We start from the raw sequence: 20,225 nt of genomic DNA on the forward strand, positions 1-20,225 counted from the left end.
TGGACTCTCAGGTGGATGGACAGACAGACAGAAGCACCTTTTGAAAATAAATAGTAAAGATGTTCCTACATCTCATGCCTCAGCATTTCAGACAACTGCAGCAGAGATCAGGAAGAGATTTTTCCTCTAAATCTATTCCAGAAGGGTTTTTAAACTTTCTCTGAAACACCAGGAATGACAATGGCTGAAGATAAGACTTTGGACAGGGAGGACTGGGGATCTGAGGGGCATCAAGCATTCTTTCTCTGTCAGGTGCTTGGCTGGCTGGTTCCTTCTTATATTCTCAGGGCACATCTATACCTAACACATGATTGACACCCCAGAGGTCAATCTTCTAGCATTTGATTTAGTGGGTCTAGTATAGACCTGTAAATCAAATGTGGAGGGCAGCTCCAGCCAGTTTCTGATGCTCCTCCTTTTGTGAGGAGTAAGAGAAGCCGACAAGAGCATTTGCTCCCATTGGCCTCCCACTGTATGGACACTGCCAAGGCTTTGCTTAAGGTAAGACAACTCCAGCCACGCATTTTGCATAGCTGGAGTTGCATACCTTAAGCCGACCTTCCTGGTCTAATATAGACCAGGCCTTAGGGTCTGTCTCTTTGCCATGTGTAGAGCTGGGAAGGAACTTTCACTGATTGGCAGTGACTCTGGGGAGCTTTCACCATCTTCTGCAGTGTCCTCATCATCTTCTGCCAGAATTATCTGGGTATCTCTCACTTAATCCTTCCCTTGCTATTGCAGGGGCCTCAGGCACTGGTGCATTCCGTTGCTTCCTCCTATTCTTGCCTGTGCAACATAATAGTCTAGTCTCCTGTGGGCTGTAATATTTCCATCTTATTTTAGTTGCTGTGTTTAGTGTGTGGGATCTTGGTGGTCTGTGCTAAACAGAAAGTCAGATGAGATAATCTGGTGGTCCCTTCTGGCCTTGTACTCTAACTCTAAAAGCCTCTGATATTACCTACAGTATTACAGCAGCTAACGTAGTGTTATTTAATTCAAATAGTGCAATTCTATGTGTTTTGAACCATAGCCTGTAGTTTTTAAGTCTGCCCCTGCATATATATATATAGTTGAGCTGATGTCCGCATGTTTGCAGCATGCAAGAGCATCATTCGAGAGGATACTCATTTCCCCTAAGCAATAACTATCAATTTGTGGATGAACCTAATAGCAAGGTTGTAGTATTTTCCACTGCTGCATTTTGGGCTAACTACTATTTATAACTGCATCTTCCTGCTCCCACATAACAGCTATGTGCTCCCTGCATAAATACAGTATTACCCGGTGCAAGGGGCAACGGGAAGAAGGAGAGGCAGAATGCCAGGGGTGGGCAATAAGTGGCCTGCGGGCAGATGCAGTTCACCAGGTTAGCCCCTGGTGAGCCGTTGGCACTTCTATTACCCACACGTCTGCAGAAACAGCCACTTGCCTCACCGGTTGGCCACGAATCACTGATTCCTGCTAATGGGAGCTGCAGGAAGTGGCGTCCCAGTCCACACCACTTCCCACAACTCCCATTGACCGGAAACAGTCATTCATGGCCAATGGAAACTGCAAGCAGCCGTACCTGTGGACACACAGGTAAATACAGCACCAGCGGCCTGCCGGGGCACACCCTGGCAAATGGCCTCTGGCTTATTGCCCATATCACAGTTTCTGCTGTATGCCATGTCTCTGTCATCTGCTAAAACTGTAACTAAAACACATTCTGTTTCAATGACATCTGAAAGTTAAGAATACAGGAGAAAAAGCGGATTATTTATGTTAAGTACCTGTTGCTGAAACATTATTCTTTTCTCCTCGGTCTCATCATCCAAGAAGTTATGAAAGGAGCCTTATAATATACTGCAAATGTTGGCAAAGTTATTTTTATTATTAGAGCCCGAGATTGTGTTTCAGATATTCATTAATGCTAGGCCTTTGGAACCAGTTATACTCACTGCACTTGTATAATTTTGGGGTAACTTTACTGCAATTTGTGATGGTTTGGGATAACTGTGAAGGATGTGGGGCTGATCTGTAATAATTAATGAATTCTGTATATAACCTGCTTATTGAGATAGTTATTGCAGTTATATTAGTTTATTGCAGGGGTAGGCAAATACAGGCCCCAGGCCATATCTGGCCTGCTATGCCACCAGATCTGGCCACGTACCAGAGGGAGCCTCACTCAGGCTCCCTGCCTGTCTCACCCCTGCATGCTGCTCAGAAAAGCCAGCTGTGGGGCCATGTGTATCTCTGAACGCTGCAAGCCTGGGGAGAGGGAAGTGAGAGACTTTACCTGCTGTCCCTGCCTCCCGCACAATTTTGTAGCTCCAGTTGGTTGATTTCTAGCCAATGGGAGCTGCCTGTTTGCAGGACAAGCAGCGTGCAAAGTAGCCTTCCTCTCCCCTTGGGCTTGCAGCGCTCAGAGATGTACATGGCCCTTGCAGCTGGCTGCTCTGAGCGATCTGCAGGGGCATGGAAAGCAGGGAGCCTAGCTGAGGGACATACGGGGCTGCTGGCTGGCAGTTGCCCAGGTAAGCGCCTTCTGGCCAGAGCCTGCCTCTGACACCCCAACTCCTCCCTTCCTTCCCCCAACCCTTTGCCCCCTCCTACACCTCTGCCTCATGTAACCCAAATCCTCTGCATCCCTCCTCCTTCACCCAGACACCCTCCCAGACCCTGCATTCCAATCACCTGCCCCAGGTCACAACCTCCTCCTTTACCCAAACTCACTCCCAGACTCCAGACCCTCTCCTGCACCCAATCCCTTTCCCAAAACTCCCTTCTGTACCCAACCTTCATCCTAGACCCCACACCTCCTCCATTAATATCATGGAAGCGTGCGGCCCTTAACCACTTACCAAATTCTTGGAGTGGCCTCCCATCAAAAATGATTGCCCACCCAAGTCTTTGGAATGTGACCTGCATGCGTATATTGAATGTAGTTAAAAAGCAGGACAGTTTGTGAAATAGCAAGAAGGCAACATATCTCTAGATGAGTAACCTCTTAGTAAATACAGCAGGGGGGCATTAAGAAGCAATTCTGAGCTATTAAGATGCTAAGACACTCCGTCCTTGGCTCCAGCCACAATTACACATTTGTTTTACCAACGCAGGGACCAGAGATCAAAATAACTTGAAATGGTTAATTGATTTGCTAGAAAGAAGGCGAGGCAGTTGTCAGAAGCTATTTGTGAAGCACTATACTGACACCGAGAGATGCCCTGTGAACATGGGCATTGAGTTATATGGGCCCATGATACCTAGGCACCAGGAATATTCCTGGCTCCAGGGCCATGCTCCAGCAAAATTTGGGATCTAGTCTCCCCCCCGGCTCTTCCTGCCAATACTGCCACCCCTGGATACTCCCCTAATACATCCCCCAGACTCGCCTGCTGTCCCCAGGCAATTTAAAATAATGCAGGGGTCCCTGACACCACCACCAGCACATCACTGCAGCCCTGGAGGAGTGTGTGTGTGGCAGGGAGGTGTTTGTGCATGCTGCTCCTGTCCCAAGTGCCCCTATGGCCAATGAGAACTGTAGGAGCAGTGCCTATGGGCAGTAATACACAAAGATCCCTGGTTTCCTCTGCCTAGGAGCTGCTGCAGGGGGGAGGAGGGTGTCCCAGGTAAACACCCCACTCTCAACCCACTTCCCCAGCATCCTGTTCCAAACCCCGCCTAGTACCTGCACACACACACCTGAAAGCTTAAGATAGATATGCATATACACTGTTATGTTGTTTTAAAATCCTTCCATTTTGTTTTGCTCTGTTCTTAGAGTGAAAACAATATATTTTAAATTGGGTTGCCAGGTGTCCGGTATTGACCCGAACAGTCTGGTATTTTCGCCTCCTATTTGGTAAAAATAATTCAGAAAATACCGGACACCGAAAATGTCTGGTATTTTCTGTTTTTTCCCCCCTGCCAGGAGGCGAAAATACCGGACACCTGGCAACCCTACGACACACTCAGCAACTGGGCCCAGCCCCCGGACCTTCCCGACTCCCCACCGGGCCAAAGGTGCTAGAAATCATAAGTCGTTCAACAGTAAACCTGGTTCCAGTGCCTTCGCACCTTATCTGATTTGTGGTCATTGGGGGCTCTTAAAAGTCTGTGGTGTTGGCTGCCTGCACAGCATTCAGAAAGAGCACAAGTATTCAGAAAGAGCACATGCACTGCATGTAGCCAAATGGTTATCAACACTAAAGGGAGCAAAACAGATGCCAGAGCACCACACCGATGGTGGCGTCTAACAACACAGTTCTATATATGTGTGAGCTGTAAAATCACAGGAAACTGATCAAAATTCTCAGAGGGGTAGCTGTGTTAGTCTGTAACTTTAAAAAACAATGATTAGTTTTGTGGCACCTCAGAGTGTCTACACAGCACCCTTACCTTGAAATAAACTGCATAGTGCAAATTGCATAGCTTATTTCAATCTTACTTTGAAATAAAGTACTATTCCAAAATGTCTCTCTCACCCATCCTCACTCACTTTCACCAGGCTGGGCTAGGAGGTTGAGGTGCAGGCTCTGGTCTTGGGCCAAGGGGTTTGGCGTGTGGGAGGGACTCACGCCAATGGTGGGGGATTGGGGTCCAGGAGAGGTGTCAGGGTGCAAGGTCTGGGAAGGAGTTTGGGTGCAGGGGGACTCACATCTGAGGCAGGAGGTTGGGTGTAGGAGGTTCAGGGCTGGGATAAGGGTTCATGAAGCAGGCTCTGGCACCATTTAACTGAGATGACTTCCAGGTGGAGCAGTGAAGTTAAGTCAGGCTTACTTCTGCCCTGGCTTTGCGCCATTCCTGAAAGCAGCTGGCATGGACAGCCGTGGCTCCATGTGCTGCCCTTCATCTACAGGCACTGAGCCCACAGGTTCTACTGGCCACGGTTCCCCATTACTGATCAAAAGGAACTGCAGGAGTGGTGTCTGCAGGCAAAGACAGCAGGTGGAGATCCTCTGCTCTGTCTTTCTCAGAGGCTGCAGGGGCATTCCAGCCACTGTCAGGAGCAGCAGTTACCATGGGGATAACTACTCCAGCGATGGCAGGTTAGGCATTTTAGAATTCACTACTCAAAGAATATTTATGCATAAGAGGGAAATCGTAGAATCCCAGGGCTGGAAGAGACCTCAGGCGTAATTGAATCCAGCCGCCTGCGCAAAGCAGGACCAACCGCAACTCAATCATCCCAACCAGGGCTTTGTCAAGCTGGAACTTAGGAACCTCTAAGGATGGAGATTCCACCACCTCCCTAGGGAACCCCATTCCAGTGTTTCCCCATTCTCCTAGGGAAATAGTTTTTCCTAATGTCCAACCTAAACCCCCCACTGTAATGAAATGAAAATTATGAAATGCACAGACCAGTCAAAAACCAAAAACATCATGCTTTGCAAGCAGTAAAAGAAGTAACAATCCCTCACTGTGTTGGGTCAGAGATGAGAGTGAAGGACAGTGTGTGATTGTGAGAAAGTCACTCATACACTGTGCGTGTCTTGTCAGAGATTCGCATTGCCAAGCTCCCTCCGTCCCCTTCTCTCTGTGTGGAGATAGGGTACAGAAGTGAGGGGAGGAGGGACAATCTGACATCAGCTCTCTCCCCTGTCTCCCTCCCACACTCTTCACAGCAAGCAGCAGGCTCCTGAAGGGCAGCTCCAAGGCAGAGAGCAGGAGCAGCATGACAGAGGGTGGAGAGGCAACTGAAGTGCCAGTGCTCGATAAACTTCCTGGCCAAACCTGTCAAGATAACCTGTCAGAGGCTCCAAAATCTACTGGTAGATCACAACCTACTGGATGGTGACCACTGATCTAGATTCTGGGGTGCATCTCAGTGAGTACCCTATAATAGTTTCCCCCAAGACTTTTTTTGGAAATGAGCCCAAATCTGGCACCATTCCCAGAAACAGGATGGTTGGCATCAAAGATGCCATCATTCTAATTTTATAGCTGCTAAAACTAAATAAACTAACCCCCTTCTCTCTCTCCCTCTCACCCCCACACCCCACAAAAATTTGGCACTAAAATGGCAGGCATGAACTGCAGAGGCCTCATGCACTTGAATGGTCCTGGAGGGGCTCTCCAGGTAGGTACTAGACTTTGGCAGGGGCCTGTGAAGAGAAGCTTGCAGGGGCCACTATCCATATGCTTGTCCTTAGTGTCCCTCTCCAGAGAGTCAGTTTCACCTGCGCTGCAGCCACTAAGGAGAAAAAGCGTAACAGGTGCTGGTGGGTGTAGTGTTGTGTTCTTGTGGGCAGGGTCGTGTGTGTCCGACCTTCATGTCTCCGTCCTGCAGGTGTGTGTGTGTCTCTATGCATAAGCTGTCAGTGGGGGGGGGGGGGAGGGAATACGAGCTTTCCACTCCAAGGTGCCAGACTCACTCGCTCCTCCCTGGCAAGGCTGCAATGGCCCGAGGGGCTCCCATAGCCCTGGGCGCGTGACCCCTCTGGGAAGTGTCCAAGGCGAGCCCGCTACCCCCCGCGCCTCGCTCAATCTGCTCCTTGCACCCGGCTGGGCGCTGCAGTGTCAGGCGGCTCCCACCGCCGGCCCGCTGAAAGGTGAGTGGCGCGCGCCGGGGCAGCTCCCCAAGCCGGCGGGGGGGGGGGGGGGGGGGGATTTGCATGTGACGTTTGTTTGCAGCCCGCCTCAAAGTAGCGGGGCGAGGGCGGCAGAGGCGAGCCTGCGGACCGAGCGCTGCTGCGGCACAGGCGGGCAGGGGGAGCCGCGGGCGCCGCCGCAGCCGGCCCCAGGATGTAGGCGCGCAGCCGGCGAGCGCCTGCTGGCAGACGGGGCGCACCATGAAGAAACACTCGGCCCGGGTCGCCCCGCTCAGCGCGTGCAACAGCCCGGTCCTCACCCTCACCAAAGTGGAAGGTAAATCCGCCCCGGGCTGCAGCGTGCGGGGGGGGGGGGGGCTGTGCTCCGCGGGACGCTGCTGCGGCGGCTTCCCGGGGCCGGGGCTGCGGCGGGGCGCGCCCTGCAGGAGGGCGCAGGGCGGGCGCTGGTGCAGGCGCGCTGGGAGCGGAGCGCAGGGGCCCCAGATCCCTCCGGGACTCGGAGGGTTTTCGCCAATGCAGACATCGCCCGTCCAGCGCGCTGACTGGCCCCTCCCGCTGCGGGAGCGACCCCCCCTCCCGCGGGGCACGAGTTAGCGCCAACTTTTCCCGGGCGGGGGCCGGGCTGCTCTGGGAGAGGATGCTGCGCCTGGGGAGGGCGGGCTGGCGCGTAGGACCGCTCCCTGCCGCGGCTGCTGCTCTGCTTTCCTGCGGGGGCCGGGTCTGAGGCTGCAGTGCGTTGCGCTGCTGCGGGGAAGGCGTTGTGTGTCTGCCGCTGCTGTCCCCGCTCCCTCCTCCGGCTCGCCCGGGCCCCTGGAGCCTTGGCGAGCGGGAAGCAGACTCTGCCTCCAGCTGCGCTGGCACTGGGAGCTACAGCGGACCCCCAAGCCCTTAACCTGCATTGGTCAGTGACTGTCCCCTCACACACACACCATAGGAGCTGGAACTAGGGATGCGGGGATGCTGCCGCACCCTTGGTTGTAAGTGCATGGCTCACGCAATACGCCTGTGAGGCAGGGCAGTGCGCTTACCCCATTGGACAGATGGCGAGAGACAGGCTAAGAGACTTACCCAAGGTCGGGAAGAAAGTCAGTGGCAGAGCCAGGACTTAAACCCAATTTCTCAAGTCCCAGGCTCACACCCTAAGATTGAAAAACTTAAAAAAACAACAAATGGTCTGGTAGCGCTTTAAAGACTAACAAAACATGTAGATGGTATCATGAGCTTTCCTGTGCTCAGCCCACTTCTTCAGATGACCAGTGTTGGATGTCCAGCACCCTAACACTGGACCTTCTTGCTAATGGCTGGGAGCTTGTTCACTGTGGCAGGTGAATCCAAGGGAAGCACTGGCGGTTCTCCAGGCTGAGCTTTGTAGTTTCAGTTGAGCTGACAGAGCTGGCTGTGTTCTGTTGACCTGAAATAATAAGCACAGTGGCTTCATAAGGGCTGGAACTAGGGGTGTTAGTGGGGCTGCTGTACCTCCAGTTTAAAGTGGTTTCCATCATATACAAGGTTTACAACTTGGATCAGTGGCTCTCAGCACCCCCCACTATACAAATTGTTCCATGGCTCTCAGCACCACTGATTGGCTCCGAGATTAGCAGAAGTGCAGAGAGTTCCAAGAGCCCATTTGCAGCCAGAAGAGGGACATCTGCAGACACGCAGAAACCAGGCTATGGGTGCTCTGGTCTAGAATGAAGCATCAGTTGCTGAAGAAAGCATCCAGGGACAGCTGGAGAGGTTATGCTCCAGATGAAATGAGCCTGGAGTGTAGCATGGCATGTGGGAGAGTTAGGAATGAGGTGCCATGATCTGGAATGCAGCAGGCATCAGAGGAATGGAGACTTGTGGACCAGGTACTGGAGCACACGGAAGAAACTGAGTGAGAGGAGTGTGTGGAAAATGTGGAAAAGGTGAATGAGAGATGAGGGGGCAGATAAGGGAATAAGCCAGTGGAAGAAGAAAGAGGGTCCTAGAGGGAGCGAGTCAGTCACTGCAGGAAAGGATAAAGAAAAAGGAGAAATTGTCATTGGAAAGAAATATAGACACTGTTGGCACTGGAAGGAAAAGAAGAACAAGGGACTGGGAGAGAAGAGGGGTAAAGATGCCCATCAGAATAAGGAGAGAGAGAAAAGAGGAAATAGGGACTGAGATTTAGGAGGAGAAGGAAAAAGATAGAGGGATCCTGGGAAGAGAAATAAAATGGGGGGACTCCAGTAAAGTGGGGAGGAACAGTGGAATCGGAAGAGAAGAAATACTGAAAGAGAAAACTTGAGGGGAGAGAAAATGGTAAAAACAGAGATAGAGAGAAAGAGGAAGAAAGGATGGAGAACAAAAACAGAATAAATAAATAGAAGGCAAAAAAAATCAAGACAAGAAAAAACATTAAGGTTAGCTATTCTATTTATTTAGAATACATGTTGTTCTATTTCCCAGGCAGAAATCCTCCTGAGAACCGTGTGTAGCCAATCTCCTGGCCACTTCTTGATGGAAGACTTTTTAGACTGATTGCTCTTTCCTTGTGCTGTAAATTGAATCCTTTCAAGCCCGTCCTTGCCAGTCTTTTTACCAACTTTCAGAGACCATATTACCAGCCACCAAGAACTTTGCTGACCTAGTTGGCTTATTACAGCTTTAGTTCTTCTGCGCCTGATTCTGCTTCCATTGAAACAATGAAATGGCAAAAATTAAAGTACTTAAATTATTCTGCATATGGCCCAGAGATTTGTGGGAATAGCTGGAGTTACCCTTGGCATTTACTGTATATCTTTTTCATGAGCTAGACCAACTCTGTGTTAGTGTTTCTCTTCCTAAATTAATCAACAGGGCAGTTCTTGGGAGGATTACGAATGACACAGAGCCTCTTTTCTTGCAGTCTGTGCTCATGAAAAAGACAGGACATAGTTCTGAGATATAAATAAACTAAAGAATATTGCAGACAAACTTTGATACTCAGCCCTGCTGCTGCCTCTTGCAAAAGTGTAGTACGCCATTGTTTTGCTAGTTGATATCCCTTTAATCCAGGCTGGCAGCCCTGAAGTTTGACAAGCTGTGTAATGGACTCAAGGCTGATTCTGAAATAGCAACACACACACACACAGTTTGCTCTGCTTCAGCTAGCAGGAGTGATTAACCTTTCCTGGCCCAGCACCAAAGCTACTTGGAGGAATTGGAACTGGTGGAGCCTGAGGGAATGTGCCTCTCTTTAGTCAGCCAAGAGGAGTCTTTCATTGATATGCATTACTGTAATGCCTTTCAGCATTCCCTCCCTCTCTGTCTGTACAGTTGCTACTTTGCTTTAAAAGGGAGATAAGGACTTTGTGCTCTTTCAGAAACGTGACTGCCATTTCAAATTATCCTAGAGATTAAATCATCACTGTGCATCCAGCCTGCTGTACCAGCACTTTGAAAGACATATACATATCATTCAAAGAGGCAGTCACCGTACCCCTTCCTCCTGTATCTAATGCTGCACTTATTTATTTTTGTGTAGCTCCTACCAAGTGTAGACTCCGTGCTTATGTTTGTCCATTTTTCTGCTGTTTTTATAGGCAATTTCTGCAATGCAGTGGTCATCTTAAAACTGTGCTTTGTGTCTCTAGCCAGTAGGCTAGCTTCACTTTAACTGATCCATGGAGGTGTAATTTACTCTGAGGTCTATATTCACTTCCAGGAGAGGGTAACTGGCGTGTCCGCCTACCCTCCATCTGGGGTCTTCCAGAGAAGAACAGCTTTGACTGTCACCAAAAGCTCCAAGACAGCCTCTGTGCAAAGTAAATACAGCAAATCACTATCATTACGTCCTACAGCTGTCCTGCTTATGCCCCCCACCTTTGACAGATGCCACCCAATTATATCTTCTGCTGCTGCAACTGCTCCTTCTGGTTGTGCACAGATATACACTGGCATTGCTTTCTCTTTTTATTTTGTCCTTGATAGATATCTGGCTATATCAGATTTTGAACCTTCTGTACATCTCATGTCAATTAAATTAGGACTTCAGTGAAGTCAATGGAGTTATATCAGTGTAATGGAGTTCAGAATCAAGCCCTTTTCCTCTAAAGTTTAATTTTCCTTTGGAAATTTCCCAATAAAAAGATTTAAAAAGATAACTTTTTAACCTATTAAAACACTTGACAATTTTATTGCATCTTAAAACTCAGAGCTGTGAGTTGTATTTGTAATACACAATAAACCTTGAATTTTTGAAGACTTTATCCGATACATGTGTATGTGGGGAGAGAGAAAAAGAAAGGGAGAAAGACGAACTAAACATTATTGTTCAGAAAAATATGGAAATATACATTTCTATTGTGTAGCATTTAGTCCTTTCTAATTACATTTATAATAATCATTCAAACTTTTACATTCTTGTTAATTAACATTGAAACATTGACTTTTTCTGGAAGCTTAGATGAAGCTATGGAATGCAACTAGTGGTGTTCAAATGCTGCTTACATCACAAGTGAATTTTCTCTGCTTTACATTTTTGCTTGTGCCTATTTCTGTTTAGGTAAATTAGGGCCAAATCTGAAGTAATTCCTTCGGCACCATTGGAATTACTCAGGATTTCCACAAGCATAACTGAGGCCAGAATTTGACACTAATGTGTTGATTATTTTCAAGTTAAATTAATTTACCAATCACTGTCATAATAACACTTCCATATTATTTGCCCTTTAACGATTTCAAAGCACTTTAAAACCATTAATCCTTGTGAAGTAGGTAAAGCTTATTCCCATTTTGCATTTGGAACAACCAAGGCATTGTGAAATTAAAACCAACTTGCATAAATTCATAACAGCACATCTGTTACATGGACAAGAATAAAACCTAAATTCCCCACCTCCCCATCCTTCCTTTTGAAAGGATGCTTTGGGATGCAATAATATTCTTTCCGCTGATATCAGTGTACATGGGCCAAGCCTAAACTTAATGGCTGTTTTGATTTTCATAATAATTTTTCTACTTCAGGGAATTACCTCAACTGCACAAATATATTTGAGGCTGAATACTATAGCAGTGTTTCTCAACCAGTGGTACGAATACTCTTGGGGTACTTGAGAGAAGTTTGGGGGGTACGTCAGCACAACTGAAATTTGGAGAACTGAATTTTTGTTTTAAGTTTTACAGCGCTTTATTATTTTTGTACTTTTTACACCCAAAAATTTCATCGCCCAGCCGGCTGTGATTAAGTTGTTTAAACAAATGTATTGCAATGGTAGAAAAAAAAATTGTGTGTCTGAAAACTGGAGGTACTGGAGGTACTTTTTTTTTTTTTTTTTTTTGGAAAAAGGGATAGTTTATAAAAAAGGTTGAGAAACACTGTACTATAGAGCAGGGGTGGGGAACCTGTTTTAGGTCGGGGGCCACTAACCCACAAAAAAATCAATTGGAGCCGCACACAAGTGAGAAGCGGGGGAAAAAATCCTCACTGTGGCTTCCGACTAAGGAGGAGAAAGACACTCCCCTTATTTCCCTCGCACACCAGAGCCTCGGGGGGGGGGGGGGGGAGGGGCTCAGCCTAGTAGATTTTGTGTGCTCCAGCCTCCAGGGTGGGACCAGAGGAGCTGTAGCACCAGTGCGAGCTCCCCAATGCTGGGTGAACCTCAGGGGCTGGATCCAGGCAAGCCAAGGGCCACATCTATTCCCCGGATCTGAGGTTCCCCAACCCTGCTGTAGAAGGGCTATCTTTGGGTCTGATATAAAGCTCATACAAAGATTCTTGCAGACTTTCATTGACTTCACTGGGCTTTGAATCAGGCCTCATAAGAACTCAACCAGAGGGTTAATATTTCTTACAAGCTTTCAGACATTAACCTCTTTATGCCAAAGGTGTGAAAAAGAGAGATATGAATGGCTCTCACTTTATACATCCTACACTCCTATACCTTAGAAAACTTAGCAACAGATAGCCAATCATAGATGCCTCTGGTTCTGTATGTTTGTCAAGGCAAATGCTTTTGGAGTTGGATCTATATTGTATACACAGAAGCCAATCTTGAATTCCATGGGTATTCTTAATTTTCACTGACTTCACAAGGAATGCATGATTGGGTCTACAGTGAGCAACTTGCAAAATATCTGTTTTAGTTCACACCAATTTCTTGCTCAGAAGAAGGCTCCATTTTGAAACTTCAGTGGATTTTCTGATGTGGTATTTGTGATCAGAACTAAAACTGCCAAATTTATTCGCATATATCACTGATAGAAGGTAACAACTTTCAGTAACTGAGACTGGATTCAAGCCAGTACCTTACTGGTGAAACTGGATGAGTAGAGAGTCTGAGGCAGCCAGTCCCTCCATAATGTTCCTTCTTAATAACATAATACCTTTTGGGCAGGTGGTCAAGACCCCTTTACAGAGATCAATTTATGTGCTGTACAACACCTGCCATCTTTCCCAAATGACTTTCATAGTCCTTAAAAGGCTCAAAACAAGCCTCTTTCTAGTTGCTGTAGGCTCACTTCTTGGCAATTTAATTTTGACCACATTTTACTGTTTTTTTATAACTGCGTCCTACCTTGCTTAAGAAAATAAACCATAAGTTATAGGCACAGAGAAGACCGATTATATATAATGTATCTGCCATAAATTAGCATGTATATAAAATATAAATGGGACCATTTCTATGCAATGGGTGTATAGATAAATAGAAATCTCTTATTACAGTACTAAAGCAGAAACTTTATTGCATCGTGAAGTCAGATGATAATAGTTACTGAATATTTCTTCATGCATTGTCACTTTTAAAGACAAATTCATGTATGAATACGTATGCAGTTTGAACAAATGGTGTTTTCATTTAGATTATTAGATTTATAGAGTTTAAAGCCAGAATGGACCATTAAATAATCTAGTCTGGTCTCCAGTCTATCACAGGCTGTTCAGTTTCATTCACTTACTCCCTGATTCATCTAGGGATATCTTCTAGGCTAGTGGCTCTCAACCTTTCCAGACTACTGTACCCCCAAGGTTCACCTCACTTTAAAACTACTTACTTACAAAATCAGACATAAAGTTACAAAAGTGTCACAGCACACTATTACTGAACAATAGCCTACTTTCTCATTTTTACCATATAGTTATAAAATAAATCAACTGGAATATAAATATTGTATTTACATTTCAGTGTGTAGTCCATAGAGCATTATAAACAAGTCACAGTATGAAATTTTAGTTTGTACAGTTTTTGCCAGTGCTTTTTATGTAGCCTCTTGTAAAACTAGGCAAATATCTAGATGAGTTAATGTGACCCTCAGAAGACATGTGCATACCCATTGGGGTACATGTACTCTTGGTTGAGAACCACTGTTTGGGCATTTTGAATTAATTCAAGTGTTCGCTCCCAAAAAGAAACAGACTGAACAAAAGACTGCTTGTCAGTTGAATGCATTTTAAAATGTCTCCCACTAGAACTCTGAACAAGGCTAGTAAAAACAAAAGTTCAGTCCACAAAATCTTCTATTGATACTTCCTGTTTACATTGTATTTGTTTTCTACAAAAACAAATGCAGTCTCCCTACCTTTCAGCGCTAATCAGCTTAAAATAATATTTTCAGGAAAGAGTCCCCATGGCAAGGAAGTTTTTAAAATATCTCCATTTAGAGAGAAGTCAGTGATAAAGAAGAAATAGGGTTCATAAATGTTGTAATGGCCCGATATGGTATCAGGATAGAAATCCCACAATTTTCCACTGATAAAACACATAAATTATGTAGCAGATGTGTTTTCACATTGTATGTTGGGCTCAGCAGATGATACAGAGCAGTGGTCACCAATTGGTCGATTGTGATTGGTTGATCCTGGGTAGTCTTCCAGTCAATTGCAAATGGCATTCTGCAGGCTCTCTGCTTACCGCAGCCCCATGCCAGCAACTTGTTCCTGGAGGTGGCCAGTACAGGCAGCCCTGTGTGTGTGGAAGGGGAAGAGTCGGGAGAGGGGGGCAGGAGTCTTAAGTATGCTGCTCCTCCCTGCAAGCTCTTCTCCCTGCAGCTCCTATTGACAGAGAATAGGAAACTGTGGCCACTGGGAGTTGATGGGGCGGTGCCAGCAGAGAGGGGCAGCATGCAGAGCCTGGTGCCCCCACCTCCAGGGCTATAGGAGCACATAAGGAACCAACATGTAGAGCCCTGTGTGGATATCATTGGTTTCTGCTGCTCCGCAGGGCTCTGCTCCCTCACAGGGCTCTATGACTAAAGGAAAGGTGTATGGCACCAGTACTCTCAGGAGCTGGTGCCCTGTGGCAGCAGCTCCTCCCAGCCATGTGGCTATACTGCCCCCAGCCCTGCTGCCAGCAGGGTTGTACGACCCCAGAGAGGAGATGCAGATGGCTGTGGGATTTGGGACTGTACAACTGCAGGGCTGAGAGGAGCTGCCAGCATGGGGCACTGGCTCCTGGGAGCAGCAGCACTACACTCCTCTCTTTTGGCTGCAGCGTCTCCTGGGAACAGAGTCCTGTGGATCAGCAGATACAAATGTCTCTCTGCAGGTGGGCAGGGAAGCTGGCTTGGCCTTGCTGCACCACTTACCTGGAGCCACTGGCAGAAGGTGCTGCTTGGCGGGAGCCCACACTGTACTCCCAACCCCTTCCCAGAGCCAGCATCCATCCTGCACCCCTGCCCAAGCCCTTACCCCTCCCAGAACCAGCACTAACCCCCTTCTTCACCCCTGCCCCAACTCTGACCACTCCCAGAGCCAGCACCTCTTCCCACAACCCTGTCCTAGTCCTGACCTCCTTCCCAGAGCCAGCACCCCATGCTCCCTCCTGCACCCCAAGCCCCAGCCCCGAACCCTCTCCCAGAGCCAGTAACTCAAGGATGGGTGAGATATAGCCCATGGGCCAGATCCAGACCACCGAGCCATTTCAACTGACCTGCAGCCCACCCTGCAGCCCCTGGCCAGTTGAGACCCGGGGTGGGGGAATACGCAAAGTCTCCTCCCCTAGCTGCGGATAATTACCCTCTCTATTAAAAATTTATTTCTTATTTCAACATGAATTTGTCTAATTTCCAGCCATTTGTTCCCTATATTGATATTTACAACTAATTATCAAGTCACCCTTAACCTTCTTTTTATTAAGCTAAATAGATTGACATCCTTGAACCTATGACTAGGGGTACGTCTACACTGCAACACTATTTCTAAATAACTAGGGCTATTCCGAAATAACTTAGTCTGCGTCTACACAGTATGCAGTTATATGTAATAGTGTCAAAAAATACTGTCAAGCTGGAGGACTTTTTACTCCAACTCTTGTAACCCTCATTGTATAAGGAATAAGGGAAGTCGGAGGAAGAGTGCTTTATTTTGAAATAAGTGCTGTGTAGACACTCCCTATTTCGAAATAAGATACGCAATTGACATAACTCAATTTGCGTAGCTTATTTCAAGTTAAGCCCTGCAATGTAGACACATCCTAAGAGGCATCTTTTCTAATCCTTCTTGTTGGTCTTCTCTGATTTGTCAACATCCTTCTTGTATTGTGGACACCAGAACAGAACACAGAATTCCAGCAGGAATCACACTAGTGCTAAATAAAGAGTTAATATAACCTCCCTATTCAATATTCCCGTTTATCCATCAAGAATTGCATTAGCCCTTTTGTCCACAGTGTTGCTCTGAGAGATCATGTCCAGCTGTTTAACCAGCATGACCCCATGAGTCATCACATATGAGATAGTAATAAGAATCAGCAATGAATGTGGCTGGGCTAGATATTCACCCACAGGGAACATAAAAGCTGTGCAGCCCAAACAAACCAAATATCATTTTAAAACACCAGCATCTGCCTTTTCCATAGTCACTTCAACTTCCACGGTGTAACTTTCAACAAAAAAGGGAATGAACCCAAATGTGGAACAGTAAAGGCCTTTTTTTTGACATCTACAAAAGTCAGTCACTCTCTCTTTTTTTCTTTTTTCTAAAAGACCAAGAGAGTAATTGAAGATAAAAACAAAAGCTAGGATACCTGCAGGTAAGTATGCTTTCAGCTATGCAAAAGGACTTCCTGCTAAGGCAAGTCTAGCAGCAGGACTCCTAGTGAAATTGCCAGAGTGCAACTTCTTTTTAGTTCTTCTAGTAAAGCCGTTGCCTACAGATCACAATTTCTTGGGTTCTTCTTAGCTGCAATATCACATGGGACTTGCATGTTCACACAGTGAGTCCAGCCAACCATAGGTTCTATTAATTTGACAAGTTTTCTCAAATGTCTGGCCACTAATTGACAGACAACAGCTGCTCCAAGTGGCTTGTTCTGAATTCTAGCAGATACCCAAAGTTTTGTGGGCAGTTTCAGGGGGCATTTAGTCCTTTATCTTTTTAACTAGCAACAGTCAAATTAAGTCAACATTTTGAGAAACTAGTGGGCTGTAGGATCAAGACTAGATAAGAATGATCATACTGGATCAGACCAAAAGTCTGTTTAGCCCAGTATCCTGTCTTCCAACAGTGGCCAATGCCAGATACCCTGGAGGGAATGAACTGAGCAGGTAAGATCAACCTCCTGTTGTTCATTCCCAGTTTCTGACAAACAGAGGCTAAGGACACCATTCCTGACATTGATGGACATATCCTCCATTAATTTATCCAGTTTTTTAACCCTGTTACAGACCTGGTCTTCACAATATCCTCTGATAAGGAGTTCCACAGGTTGACTATGTATTGTATGAAGAAGTACTTCCTTTTGTTTGTTTTAAATCTGCTACTTATAAAATTTTATTTGGTGACCCCTAGTTCTTGTGTTATGGAAATAAGTAAATAACTTTTCCTTATTTACTTTCTACACACCAGTCATGATTTTATAGACCTCTATCATATCCCCTCTTTGGGTACATCTAGACTACATGCCTCTGTCGCCAGAGGCATGTAGATTAGGCTACCAGGCATAGGAAAATGAAGCGGCGATTTAAATAATCGCCGCTTCATTTAAATTTACATGGCTGCCGCGCTGAGCCAACAAACAGCTGATCAGCTGTTTGTCGGCTCAGCGCGGTAGTCTGGACACGCAGGTGTTGACATCAAAGGCATTTGTCCACCACACAGGTATACCTCATCCCAGGAGACATACCTGGGTGGTCGACAAATGCCTTTGATGTCGACACCCACGCGTCCAGACTACCGCGCTGAGCCGACAAACAGCTGATCAGCTGTTTGTCGGCTCAGCGCGGCAGCCATGTAAATTTAAATGAAGCGGCGATTATTTAAATCGCCGCTTCATTTTCCTATGCCTGGTAGCCTAATCTACATGCCTCTGGCAACAGAGGCATGTAGTCTAGACGTACCCTTCTATGCCTCTTTTCTAAGATGAAGTCCTACTTTTATTAATCTCGCCTCATATGTCAGCCATTCCATACCCCTAATCATTTCTGTTGCCCTTTTCTGAACTTTTTCCAATGCCAAAATATCTCTTTAGAGATGAGGCAACCACATTGGCACGCAGTATTCAAGATGTGGGCATACCATAGATTTATATAGAGGCAGTAAGATATTCTCTGTCTTATTCTCTATCTCTTTTTTAATGATTCCTAACATTTGCTTTTTTGACTGCTGCTGCACACTGAGGCTACGTCTACATTGGCCCCTTCTCCGGAAGAGGCATGTTAATTTCCAACTTCAGAATAGGGAAATCCGCGGGGGATTTAAATATCCCCCGCGGGATTTAAATAAACATGGCCGCCGCTTTTTTTCCGGCTTGGGGAAAAGCCGGAAGAAAGCGTCTAGACTGGCGCGATCCTCCGGAATAAAGCCCTTTTCCGGAGGATCTCTTATTCCTACTTCAAAGGAATAAGAGATCCTCCGGAAAAGGGCTTTATTCCGGAGGATCGCGCCAGTCTAGATGCTTTTTTCCGGCTTTTCCCCAAGCCGGAAAAAAAGCGGCGGCCATGTTTATTTAAATCCCGCGGGGGATATTTAAATCCCCCGTGGATTTCCCTATTCTGAAGTTGGAAATTAACATGCCTCTTCCGGAGAAGGGGCCAATGTAGACGTAGCCTGAGTGGATGTTTTCAGAGAATGATTCCAAGATCTTTCTCTTGATTAGTACCTGTATCAGCTAAATTAATCTCCATCATTTTACACATATAGTTGGGATATGTTTTCCAATATGCATTACTTTGCATTTATTCACATTAAAATTCAACTGCCATTTTCTTTCCCAGTCACCTAGTTTTGTGAAATCCTTTTGAAACTCTTCACAGTGTACTTTGGACTTAACTACCTTGAGCAGTTTGGTATCATATGCAAATTTTGCCACCTCACTGTTTACCCTTCTCTCCAGATCATTTAGGAATATGTTGAATAGGATTGGTCCCAGTATGGATTTCTTCAGGACACCACTAGTTTATCTCTCTCCATTCTGAAAACTAACCATTTATTCCTACTCTTTGTGTCCTGTCTTTTAACCAGTTATCAAACCATTAAAGGACCTTCCCTCTTATCCCATGACATCTTACTTTGCTTAAGAGCCTTTAGTGAGAGACCTTGTCAAAGGCTTTCTGTATCCACTGAATCCCCTTTGTCCACATGCTCGTCGACCCCTTCAGGCTGGATGCCCCTGGCATACACTTCAGGCTGCTGGGAAGGAGTAAAGGGAGCAGAAATACTGGAAATCTACAGATCAGGGAATAGAATTTCTTTAATGTCCTACATTTACATGACATTTTGTTGTCATGATACAGATTCAAAGCCGGATTCTCCCTGGCCTATGTGCTTATGTGTGGGTGTACAAAGGAAGTGAAGAGCCTCTCCTCCTCCTTGTGCATTTGTACAGAAGCAGGCCAGAAATGCACTCCACTCCAGTCAGGTTACTGGTCCAGAGAGATTTCCCTGAGGAACCACAGTCCCTAATGAGACAAGAAAGGGTGAAAGTAAGCAAAGCGGTAGCTCTGCCTATTATACATCCCAGTTGTGGCCCCACCAGAAGAGTAGCAGGAAATCTGTGCACGCTTGTAAAAGGTGTTGCACTTTGTATACTCCTGTGCACTGTGTGCAGCTCCAGGGGGCAATCTGTTCTGGACTACTGGGACTCTCAAGGGCAATGCATCAAATTCACAGTCAGTTTTGGTTGATTTCATGGTCAGAGGATTTTTTAAAACATAAATTTCATTAGTGCAGCTATTTAAATCTGAAATTTCACTATGTTGTAATCGTAGGGATCCTGATATAAAAGGAGGTTGGAGGAGGTGGAGGTGTAAAATTATTGTAGACGGGTCGTAGTATTGTCACCATTATTTCTGTGCTTCAGAAGTACTTCAGAGCGAGGCCCTTGGCCAACAGTACCACTCTCTCAGCCACCCAGCTCTGAAGCCAGCAGCACAGACATAAGGGTGGCAATACCATGACACTCCCACACAAACAATAACCTTGGTCACCTCCCTCCTCCAACTCTGTTTGGGTCAGAATTCTCAGTCTGAGAAACATTGGTCTCCCCGTGAAATACACACAAGACCAGATTTCATGAGGGAGACCAGATTTTGTGAGAGAGACAGTCATGAATTTGGCAGGGCCCTAGCAATGTGATTTTCCTTCTAGATGGCTGTACCTATGAGACATAATCTAACCCTCTATGCATATAGGAAATCAAAGATGGATGGTGCAGTTTTTTTACAACCAAATTAAAAGAAACCACGGTGTAGAACTCTTATGCAATATGGTGGGGGTTTTTTTTGGTTTTTTGTTTGTTTTTTGAAGAG

General features: G+C 46.2%; 1 protein-coding gene across 2 annotated transcripts in view; it reads left to right on the plus strand.

Moving 5' to 3' along the window:
- Nucleotides 1–20,225, plus strand: part of SLC35F3 (solute carrier family 35 member F3) — a 250,211-nt gene that overhangs the window by 141,717 nt on the left and 88,269 nt on the right. Inside the window, exon 1 of one of the 2 annotated variants that reach the window (XM_075924761.2) lies at nucleotides 6,640–6,852. The exons of the other annotated variant lie outside the window; for it this stretch is intronic. Coding sequence (XP_075780876.1) covers nucleotides 6,777–6,852 — 76 coding nt within the window. The 5' untranslated portion in view covers nucleotides 6,640–6,776. Of the gene's footprint in view, nucleotides 1–6,639; nucleotides 6,853–20,225 lie in introns of those variants that run through there. 2 annotated transcript variants of the gene reach the window in all.

Source organism: Pelodiscus sinensis, chromosome 3 (assembly GCF_052426305.1).
Source record: "Pelodiscus sinensis isolate ZL-2025 chromosome 3, ASM5242630v1, whole genome shotgun sequence".
Classification (NCBI taxonomy): Eukaryota; Metazoa; Chordata; order Testudines; family Trionychidae; genus Pelodiscus; species Pelodiscus sinensis.